General features: G+C 27.7%; 1 protein-coding gene across 1 annotated transcript; it reads right to left on the bottom strand.

Annotated features, from left to right (window-relative positions):
- Positions 1-9,804: 9,804 nt before the first annotated feature.
- On the bottom strand, positions 9,805-10,968 carry LOC120083238. Its single transcript, XM_039038904.1, has one exon. The coding sequence runs from the start codon at positions 10,878-10,880 to the stop codon at positions 10,068-10,070; it is 813 nt and encodes a 270-aa protein (XP_038894832.1). The 5' UTR covers positions 10,881-10,968; the 3' UTR covers positions 9,805-10,067.
- Between the last annotated feature and the right edge of the window lie 1,294 nt (positions 10,969-12,262).

The raw sequence follows: 12,262 nt of genomic DNA, 5'->3' as shown, positions 1-12,262 counted from the left end.
CCATAAGGCCCTATTTGTATCTCAACAGCGATTTAATTGAGAATTATTTTTGGATTAATTTGAAGTGTTCAAATTAATTAAGGGAATTAATTATATATGGTATAATTAATTAAATTAATTATATATGTGATATAATTAATATAATGTATTTGATACATTATAATATAAGGCAATATGAGAGGAATCTGAATATGATTCAAATACTAATTATATGAATGAGATTCATGTAATTAAATTTAATATAAATATGATTTATATTAAATACCATAATTAAGCTGAGAGGCATTAAATATTTGAATATGATTCAAATACTAATTATATGAATGAGATTCATATAATTAAATTTAATATAAATATGATTTATATTAAATACCATCAATAAGTTAAGAGGAATTAAATATTTTGATATGATTCAAATATCAATTATATGGATGAGATTCATATAAGTGAATTTAATATAAATATGATTTATATTAAATACCATGTATTAATTAGAGAAAATAAAACTATAGGTTATATTGTATTTGATACAATATAAAACTATAGGTTATATATTAGATTTGATATAACATATAGTATACATATATATTATAAAATAATTATTATATATTATTATTAATCTAATTTAATTAAAGGGAGGGAGTTTCCCTCCCTCTATTTTTTTCTCTTGTCTTTTTACGTGTAGAAAGTTGGGATTGTCTTCTTCCACAGAAAGTGGATTTGATTTTTGGTTCTCTGAAAACTCTCTGCCAAAAGAATACAGAGAAGAAGGGTTCTTCTCTTCCTTCTTTCAATCCTCTCTTTCCCTCTACCAAATCTAAGGCAGAGGCCACACCTCCTGCAAATTCTCAAATCTTAAGAAGGATACAGGAAGCTCATTTGGTGTCTCAATTGGGATTTGCGTTTGGGGGATCCGCTCATGACTTTGTTCGAAGGATTACGTGAAGAAAAGGTTTCTTCAAAGGTAAAGTTTTTTCTTCTTTCTTCTATCTAATTAGAAAAGCATGTTGTAGGTTAAATTTTAATGCATAATCATTCTCTTTTAATTCTGTAATTTTTGTAAGTTCTGCGAAAAACGAATATTGGGACCGATCCCTGCATTCCGATGCGTAAACCTTCAATGGTTTTCCTTTCAATTGGTATCAAAGCATGGTTTTGGATCCCAATTTTTTTGTTAAATTCTGGAATTTTAATTACAAAATTGGTGGGTGCATTCTGTATTATTTTGCATATGAAGAATGTTTTATGGAATGGGTTTTGTATATTGGATGTTTTCAAAATTTGCTAGAATTTATTGCTTTAAAGTTGCTTAAAGTTGTAATGGCCAGTGTTTTGGACATTTAATTTCATGTAATCAAGTCTGTAATTGTCCATGTTGTTCATGATGGAGCTTCGATTTCAAATCGGTGATTTTTTGGAGCAAGAACGGAGCAAATCAGTGTTGCAACACTGCGGCAACATAAGAGTTAGCGTTGCAATATTAGCATCAAAGCATTGTGATGCTCTAGATGGTCAGTGTGTGTGTCTGAATTCCATTAGATTGTTGATTTGAGTCTTCCCAATTTTTTCTTTGTAGTTTTTTCTTTTTCTTTAATTATACATATGATATATGATTTTAATTATTTATATGTCATATTGTATGTCATATAGTATTAAATTCTACCATAGGTTATGCATTTATTTTCATGCATCATTTCATATTATAAGTGTTATAATGTATAAATATGCATGATTTGATTTTATAGCATGCTCATGCATAATATAATATAAGTGTTATACTATATGCTTGCATGTATAAATAACATAACCATGCATCATTTATATTATAATCGTTATAATTGTTGGGATTGGTGTCCTAATTCTCCCGGAGTTTCGTTGTTTTGTAAAGATACACATTGTTCAATTAATAAAATAAGTGTTATTTAATTCTGACATTTATTCATATCCAATAAACAAAGCTCTTTGGTTATCTTATGTGAACTTAAGGATGTATATGTGATATACAAGTAGATCTTACCTTAAGTGATAACCTAAATAGGTATGTAGTATAAGGATTAAGGTGGGATATCTTATCCTAGTGACACTACGGATACGACCCGCTTTGTAGAGGTTTGCAAGTGTTGTAAACTACTATAGATTGTAGATCCTGACCATTCATGTGGACACGTGCGAGCTGGGGTGTCCTATATAAAGAGTCTGTATAAGACCTGAACCATGAGATGATTAGGCTCTGTATATAACGCCGTTGATATTAGAGACTTGCATCTCACCTAAATGACCACAGGTGACATGACCTCAATCCCGAGTGGGGAACTCCTGCCTTTGAGGGCGGTCATTTGATTAGTATGGGTGAGAGTTGCCAGATTGCCAACTCAACATGCCTACCTTTTTGGAGACTTGTCTGATCTGGGAGTTGGGAACTCAATCCACAAGATGGAATTCACTCCTTTCCCAAAGCAGGGATAAGTAGAGAGATTGCTCCCTTAAAGGCTGATTCTGAGGCTTGAACATAGTGGCCACAACTTCTCTTTGGAAGAGAAGACTCAGTCATAGTAGGACTACAACTTATGCTCATTAGAGGGATCAGTGGTACTTAAGAAGACAAATGTAACTACAGGGGCATAACAGTTATTGGTCCAGCTGTACTTACGAGCGAGTTGTGAAGGGTTGTCGCATTGTTGATTGGTTAAGATGGACACATAATATATCTGTGGTAAAGAAAGTTCAGTTGTCGGTTTTTAGTGGGTGCCACAGAGATACCACAAGATACATTTCACAATTGTATAATGAATGACAGTTGTAAAGGCAAGATCTAAACTAGTAAATGTAAGATATTATAAAGGACCCACAAGTTACTAGTAGAAGGTAACATCAGAGAAGGGCGAAGCAGAAGCATGATGAAATGCACCTAAAATGTGAGTTATTTTCTATTGATTTAGGATAGTTTTTATATGATTTTAGTGGATTTGATGGTGTTTTCTAGTGATTTTCAAAGTTATATTTGGAATAGAGATTCAATGTTAAAATGAGCCATAAAAGACATAAATAAGCACAAGAAAGTAAAGCTTGAGACAAATATTGAAAGGAGGGAAGAAAAATAGAGAAAAAGACCAAGGTTTGCCAAAAACAGGACAGGTTTGTGGCACTTGTGCCGCGCTGACTCCGGTGCATTTTCTAGAAACGAAGTGCTACAGAAAGTAGTGAAGTGTCATGGCATTATCCAAGAAGTTGTGGCACTGGGCGAAAAAAGCATTACGATGCTAGGTGAAGCGATGCGCTGCATTGCGATTGCTGGAAAGAACGTTGTAGCTAGTGCTGCTGAAAAGGAAAACGTGTCATTTTTTAGAAATATTCTTCTATATAATCCCCTAGGGTTTTGATTGCCAATGATCATTGACCAAACCACAAAATTTTGAGTCTTAGAGAGAGTTTTTAGTCCAGAAAAAGGAGAGAAAAATTAGATGTTTGTTTGGAAGCCGTTCAAGATCTCGAGGTGTGAATCAATGCGAGATTGTCGAGCTTCAACGATGGAGATTATTTTAAGAGTGGTTTTTCTTTGTGTCATTTACTTTTCTCTACTTTATGATTATTGCAATGTATGAGAATGCGGTTGTAGCATCGATGCGTAGCTAAACGTTCTAGTTCTAGAGTATTGATGAACATAATTATGGATTTATGTTAATGCAATAATATTTTCTATGGATCTTTGTCCGTGAATGCTTTTCAATATTATTATGCTTTATCACATCATAGATGCATGTTAGGTTGAATGTAATTAAAAAAGATTGCATGTTTAACTAGATCTATGGTATTGAATCGTTAGTTAAACCTTTCATGCAAATAGTTAGGTTGTTAACAAAAGTTGATTATGACTATTCTTAATACCATGCTTCTTAATTTGGTCTTAAGTAATTAGTTATCAATTATGTTTGTATGAGAATAGATTATTATTGAAAGGTAATAGTCTTTAAACTAGTTTCTAGACTTAAGCATATTATTGACATAATAATTCATAGGATCTTTTTGCATGACTTAATGAAATAATTAAGGAATTCAATACCCTGAAATGCTTGTCTCTTGAGTTTCGACATTATTTTTATTTGCTTTATTTCATTTAAAAATTCAAAACCGTCATCACAAAACTAATCTTTAGATAAAATCAACACAATTCTTGAATAGCTAAGAATAATTCGACAACTTAATTCCTCGAGGACAATACTCGATCTCTTGATCATTTTACTTTACTATAACTTGAGATCATGTGCGCTTACGTGCATTGCATCATATTTTTCATTAATCATGAATTTTAATTTTAATTTTATTTCAAGTTTGTCAAAACAGAAAATAATCTATCTTACTTTTAATTTCTTTGTAAATTTTTCTTAATTTGTTATATGTATGAACAAAATGTGGTATTGTTTATGTCTGGTCAATTTAATGAGTTAGTATAATTCTTCCAATTTGACGTAGTCAAGTATAATTTTCTAATTTAATGTAGTCAAATACATATTACTCACACATGTATGAGTATATATTGTGTGTATATATAAAATAAGTACATCAGTAAATGAAATGTGGTATAGAGTTAAATTTTGGTGTGGTCTTATCAGAGTTATTTAGATTAACAGGAGAATTTTTCTTGTACTACGAAAGTATTATTTTCACTTTGTTCACACTATAAATTTGTGTTTATAAATATTTATAGACCCATATTAATGTCTCATGCAATATCCAATTAAAATAGTGTTTTATTCAATAAAACTAAAAAATGCAAGGTTATAGAATACTTTTTCTATCCATAAATTTCACAAAACCAATATTTTAATTTCCAAACTTTGGTTTATTGAGTTTATGTACTTTTTAATATATAATAATTTAATCTTTGAACTTTAATATATAACAATGTATAGGTTCTTGTACTTTAAAAGTTGTGACAATTTAATATCTACCATAAAAAAGTTCATCGAATTTAGTTCTAAATTTTGCTACGTAACAATGTAGTTTATAGTTTGTAACTATATTTGATCTCTAATCAATTTATCCATCTAAATATATAAGGATTCTCATTGAATCTTTACAATATTTTTAACAATAAAGACTAAATTGTTACAAATTAAAAATTACATAGCCTTTTCAAAAAATAAAATAGATAATAAAAATTACTTGAAGCAGATTATTCCATAATAAAATTTAGGACTTAATTGTTACAAAAGTGAAAGTATAGATTAAATCGTTACTTACTAAAGTTCATATGCTAAATGGTTAGTTCCACGTAAGTTTTGAGACTAATTTTTTTAAAAAAATAAAGTTTAAAGTAAAAAATGATACACACCAATCAATTTTGAGATAAAAATTAGATTCAAATATTATTTTTGTCCAATTTAAGTTCTTATCTTAATTCCTATTCTTTCGAATATCCAAAATTTTAAAGATGTTAGAGTTAATTGTTATAAAAAATAAGATAGAATATAAATCTCTTTATAAAATTCATAAAATGCAAGTTAATAATAAAGATTAAATTTGTTTTTGTTAATGTTATAAATTAATCTATGGACTAATTTTAGGATTTATTAGAAGTATAGGAATTAAATTTGAATTTTAAATTTACAAGAAAGGAAAGATGGGGAAGGGTAAATGGTGGGAAACCTTGAAAGGGTTGACAAAGAGGAGAGATAGATACTACAAAAGTTTTTAATTATACTTTAATTTTAATAATAATCATTTATTTTAATATATGTTCTTTATTTTTAAAAAAATAAAATCAAAGGTTTAACAGTTTTCTTAATAGAGGGGCATAATTGAGATTTTCTATGTGTTTGGGACTTAATTAATTTTGAAAATCTAAAGACTAAATTGATACGCATCTCAAATTATATGGATCAAAAGTGTAATTTACTCATAATTTAAATAAGATTTTAGATCTTAAACTTTTAATTTTAGTTCATTTTGGTTCTTGTACTATCAAAATGTTCATTTTGGTCGAGTACTTACAACTTTCGTTATTTTTAGGCACTGACCTTTCAAAATGTCCATTTTGATCAATATACTTAAAAATATAATCAAACTGGTCCCATCATTTTAGGGTCCGTTTAGATTGACTTAAGAAAAAATATTTTTCAAAAAACTCATTTTTATTTAAATGTTTTTTACAAAAATGGTTGAAAAGACATTTTAAAGGCTATTTTGAGAGGTTGCCAAACATTTCAACTTTTTTTTCAAAATGACTTTTTTTTAAATTAAACACTTAAAAATACATTCAAAATGCACCCTTAATTTTATTTCATTTTTTCCAATAATTTAATTTTTAATTCATTTTTTTCATTCAAAATTTTAGCAAGATACTTTATTCATAAATTTTTTAAAATGTAGGTATAAGTTCCTCCACTACTAATGCTTGTCCCAATGCACTTCTATTTTTAAATAATTAATTAATTAATACATAAACTAAAATGGACGGTTTAATAAAGTTAATTAATAAAGAAGTTAAAATTGCTATGGGCAGTACTTCTAATGTTAATAATTAAGTATATAGCAACATTTTTAAAGAATTACAAACAAAATCTTTTAATGATAGACAACTTCTATTAGCGATATAGTCTGTCACTAATAGACTATAAGAGTTTAGATCTAAAATTTTCTATTATTTATAAATTCTTTTATATTGTGTTTTATTTATTAATATTTTAGACTTAATTGCTATATTTACAATAGCTTCTTTTTAAAATGTTTGAGACTTAGTTGTTCCATTATAAATACTAGTTTTTTAACATGATTACACGTGGTATTTTCAATTATTTTATCATGTTGATAGTATTTTTATTCCAGTTTATCATATATTAAAAGTAAATTTTATAAGAAAAAAAGATGAACATGTATGTATCAATATCCAACACTTTTCATTTTATACTTGGAGGAAATTAAGTATTCTTCATATAGTCGTACAAAAATTCAAAAATTATAAATGGTCTATGTAATTAAAGTATTTTTTAGCTTTTATTTTTAAAAGAAAATATATAACTTTAAAATTTTGAATTTTAAAAATTTCCAAAATCCACTATTAATTATAATGAAGGCAAAACCAGTAACTTTTGAAATCAATTTTTATAAGGAAAATGGTTAAAATTAAGATTAATATTGTTAAAAAGAAAATTATTCTATATCTATTCATTAAATATACTTAAAAGTAATATATTTTAGAAATTTAATTATAGAAATAAATGAATTGAACTTTTCACATTATTAACGTCTTTTATCTTATAAATACATTTTAGGTTATGTATTAATGTGAGAATGTGAAAAGATAACAAATACTTAATGCTTTTCTTTAGGGGAAAGTATATACTTCATTAATCATAATCATCGCTCAATGAGTTACAAAAGAGAGCATCATACTCAATAATAGACATATTAACAGTTCATATTTCCTCTTCCCCACATTAGAGATAATTTATAAGGACTACTTGGATTTTTAAGATTCGTTAAATAGATAAAGTAGTCCAAAAATGATTATTTCTTGACTACTCTTTAAAACAATAATTTGATAAAATTATAGATATAAATATCTAATAAGTTAACGAAAGAAATGATGATTGATCACATAAAAATAATATTAATAACTAAAGATTTAAAGATACACTCCTAAAATAATTTATTATTAAATGAAAAATATAAATTTATGCAAAGAGGAAAAACGTAAGAGATTTGAAATTTGTGCTTCCACCAATAATGAAATTGGTTTCAGTTTTTTTCTATTGAATTTAATTCTGAAACGATTCGGTGGTAGTTTAGCGGTTTTTTTTATTCTTCTTTAATGAATTAAAAACTGGCCAATAGAAAATAAAGAAATTCAAGACTTAAAACGGTAGTAGATTAGTGGTTTTTTTTTTTTTTTTTTTTTTTTAATTTTGTTCACCGGTTTTAACCTTATTGGCATGACTAGTAAATTTAGTTTTAGACGGAAGGGTAAAGTAGTCCTAAAATATTTTATAAAGATCGTAGCTTTTTAATATATAGTATAGTATAGATAAAATGATAGTGATGAAAAAGTATAATGTAATATACTCTTAAAAGAATAGTAATATCATAATTAATTAGGAAAGTAAAGTTTGAAAGCACCGAAAACTTAGGGAATTGAAAAATAAAAATAACGTATTTCAAAAAGAAGATAGAAAGAGAGAAAAGGAAAAGAGCATTGGAGATGGAGTCTTAACACAGGGCTGTGGGCCCTTTCTTTTTTTTTTCTTTTTTTCTTTTTCTTTTTTTTGTTTAATTATTTATTGAATAATGATTACAAAAAAAAAACATATTAAATAAAATATTTTATAAAAAAATTATTTATCACGTATTAAAATTTTATCAGGCCAATATTTTGCTTTAATCGAAGCACTCCCATCCCTTTTTCTGGCCCCATCTCTTCCGACATGTCGCCATCATTTCTATTTCCCTTTTTATCTTCTCTCAAATTAGAAAATGAAAACAATCACTTTCGTATTGAATTTACATCCACATGAATATTTTTAAATTTAAAAATGAATAGATATTTCTATATATTATTAAAAAAAAATTGCTCAAAAATATTTTAAATATATTAAAATTTTACTGTTCAATCTGGCACTATTATTGATAAATATTTTTGTTATATGTGAAAATATATATTTTTTTTATAGTTTTGGTCATTTAAAATAATTATCTTTATTTCTATTACTCCTTATTCATGGAAAAGTTCCGTTTTTTTTTTTTTAAATTTTATTCACAATTCTAAAATAAAAATTAACTTGGAGTGTTAAATTACAATTTTAGAAAATAACAAGTCGATATTTTCATCAACATTTTAACATTTTATAAGTTTGATATCAGCGTGAGAAATGAATTGATATTCTTTTATATCGTTAAAAAATCTATCAAAATATAAAAATAAGTAACAAAATATCATTGTAAATGTAATGGAAATGAATAATAAACATATTAAGTTGTTCAAAAATTATATAATATTTATTTATAAATTTAATATGTTTTTAAAAGAAATTTCTAGAAATATTCATCAACTTCAATATTTATTTGATATTTCTATCCATCGACATTTTCAATAAACTAAGACCTCGATAATGGCATCCATGTAATATTTTAATCTTTGGATTTAACCGGTAAGTCTCAATTATATGAAAATGTGTGTGTTGGATGTTTCTTAAAAATGTATGAAAACAAAGAAATTAAAAATATTAATTAATAAAAAAATATTTTCATATTTTTCAAACAATTTTATGAAATGTTTATTTATTTTTTTATTACACCAATAGAATCGAACCGTCCACCTATAAAATATATATTGTTTACATACTATTCACATTAATTATATCCAAGGTTTAAAAATCGAAGTCTCACATTACATAAATTTCAATGGAAATATTGTTAAAATATCAATTTTGATAGATATTTTTAAAATAATTATAAAAACAAAAAAAATTTTAAAAAATAAATATTTTATAATTTTAAAACAAATTAGCATGTTTATTACTTATATTATATTTATATTAAAGACATTTTATTAATTGTTTATTTTATATTTTATAGATTTTTCTATAATCCGATAAAAATATCAATTCATCTATCTCGATGTCGAACTCATAAGTACCAATGATAATTTAATACTATAACTATATCTTGTTATCTTGGGGTTTATTTTATCAGATTTTTAAAAATAGCAGAAGTGATTTAAACCAAATTCAATCATTCATCCTATAGTACTAAAATCCTCCCAGATTATTTAAACTGAAAAAGAAGATTATGCTACAAGTAGCAATGAAAGAACTAAATACAAACAAAACACATTCTAAATAAAGATTCTATACATATATATTGACAAATTTGTACATACAAAACTTAAGATTCTATATACATCTAAGAACCAGAACCAGAATCAAAAGAACAAGATGAGGATAGCTTAATTCAGTTTATGTGAACACCTTCTTTTCTTCTTCTTCTTCAGTTCCTCCATAATTACTGCAAACTAATTATTAATTAACAAACAGAAAAACCTCCAAATTCATCATCAATGGAAATTCAATCACTTAATTCCAACTTCCCCAGATTCTTTCCCCTATGAAACTCACAATCCTCCTCACCGACCCTTTCTCCGTCTCCTCCTCCCCGCCTTCCGCCGCCTCCCTCTCCGTCACCCTCAACTCTTCTTCCTCCGCCGCCGGTTCCGACCTTTTCCCCTCACCCGGACCTGAAACCGGTCCGCTATTCCGCTTCTTCCTCTCTTTCTTATTGTTCTTCCCGGCTTTACTCTCAGCCAATTTCTCTTCATAAGCGTCGATTATTTCGTGTATTAGTTGCCGATTCGGAGAGGAATCCCATCTAACCCAGTAGCTCGTGTAGCATCGGAAACAATCGCAGGAGAATGCAGGGGGGTGATCAGAACCTCCTTTTGCGGCAGCCGGGGGTTTCTGGTGGGCCGCCTTGCCGCGGTGGTTGGAGCGGTTGTTGACGGCGGTGAAATCGTTGGAGCAGGAGGAGATGAGGTAGGCTAAAACCTCCCGGTCTTCAAGTGAGAGCGCCGCCGCGAGGGTGAGGATGGCGGTGGGGAGGAACGAGAGGTGGTCGGAAATGATCGGCGGCGATGGATGGACCGTTCCTCTTTTCCGGTAGAGCTTCTTCATCGGAGACCAAAAAGAAAAAGGGATTTTCAGAGAGTGAGAAAGGATTGAGGTTGTAAAAGAGGGAGAGATTTTATTTTGGGGGGGGGAGGTGTCGGCGCGTGAAGGCGCGTGTGAAAAAGAGGCGAGTGGGAGTTGGAAACGCTGCTGCTCCTGCAATGGCGATTGGGATGCATGGAGATGGGAAATATTCACGTGGAACGCGGGAATTTGAGTACACATAGTACAGCCCTGATTTGATGATCTATCGTACGGTGGAGATTCTTGATTTGATGGAGGTGGGGCCTGCACAGAGCACTTTATTGAAATATGTGAAGATGATACTTTTAGCGGTTAAATTTTAAAATATTATAATTTTATTCTTAAAATTTAAGTGTTGTTTCGATTTAAAAATTGGATTTCGAGATTTTTATTTTTAATTATATTTTTCATTAAATATTCACTTNTATTAATTAATTAAAAATAATTATAAAGTAAAATTTTAAATTTAATTTAAAATGATAAAAATAATTAAATTTAATTAATTATAATTCTTTTAGTATTTTTTTATTTATTAACATAAATTAACTCTAAAGATGGAAAGTGAATATTTAGTAAAAAAATCATATTAACAGTACAAAGCTTAAAATATAAGTATCAAATCGAAACAAAACTCAAATGTTAAAACTAAAATTATAGTATTTTGAAACTTAAAGATTAAATTAAAAATAAACTCAAAACTTGACTAAATATATAATATTTTAAAATTTATGAACTAAATAGAAACTAAATTCAAAATCTAATAATAATAATAATAAAAAAAAGGCACCTTTCACTAAATATATTTATAGTTGTTATTTCACGGTTCTTGGGTGGCACTACAAGTCAATGATGGGTTTAAAAGAGCTGAAATGATGTAATTTGTACGCTTACGAGTTCCGGTTTGAACCGGAACGGATTTGGGCTGGAGTTTTGCCTGTAGATGAACTTAGACGCTTTTTTAGCTTTCCGATTTGCCAAAGCTTTCGGGGATTATTTTATCCTGCAGTTATTTTTTATTTTTTATTTAAAAATAATTAAAAGGTTTGAGTTTTTTTTTTTTTCTTTTTCTTTTTTGTCAAATTAGTCTAAGTATTAAAATTCAACTGGAAAATTGAACCATTTTTTCAACTTCAGATCTTGAAAATATAAATATTCTTTCAAGATTTAAACTTCAAGAACATCATGCACTCCATTTCGTCAAACGTACATATTCAATTGAGAGAGAATCAGATGATCAAGTATTAGAAATCGAACCATACGTTAAATCTACATCAACACAAGTTCAGCTTTACGAAATATGTTTCTCCGAAAATATCGTGCGAACAATAATTTTTTAAATAATATTTAAAAATATGTTTTCCATATTATAAAAGCTCAAATCATTTTTCAAATTAAAATACATATTATGTAATTTATTATAAATTTTATAATATTACAAAATAATAAGTATAAAAAAAAATCTAACCAAAACATGTAAAGAATCTAACTAAAACATGTTTATAAATTAATTAATAAAAAGTTATATTCAACCTAAAGTTTAGTTGGTAATTACAACTCATTTATCATTTATAATGATAGTATCA

This window comes from Benincasa hispida, chromosome 8, assembly GCF_009727055.1.
Source record: "Benincasa hispida cultivar B227 chromosome 8, ASM972705v1, whole genome shotgun sequence".
Taxonomy (NCBI): domain Eukaryota; kingdom Viridiplantae; phylum Streptophyta; class Magnoliopsida; order Cucurbitales; family Cucurbitaceae; genus Benincasa; species Benincasa hispida.
This window is presented reverse-complemented; position numbering and strand designations above follow the sequence as displayed.

What these genes read in the sequence shown, in the direction of transcription:
- LOC120083238 (XM_039038904.1), bottom strand. Translation starts at nt 10,880, where the DNA reads ATGTGTACTCAAATTCCCGCGTTCCACGTGAATATTTCCCATCTCCAT.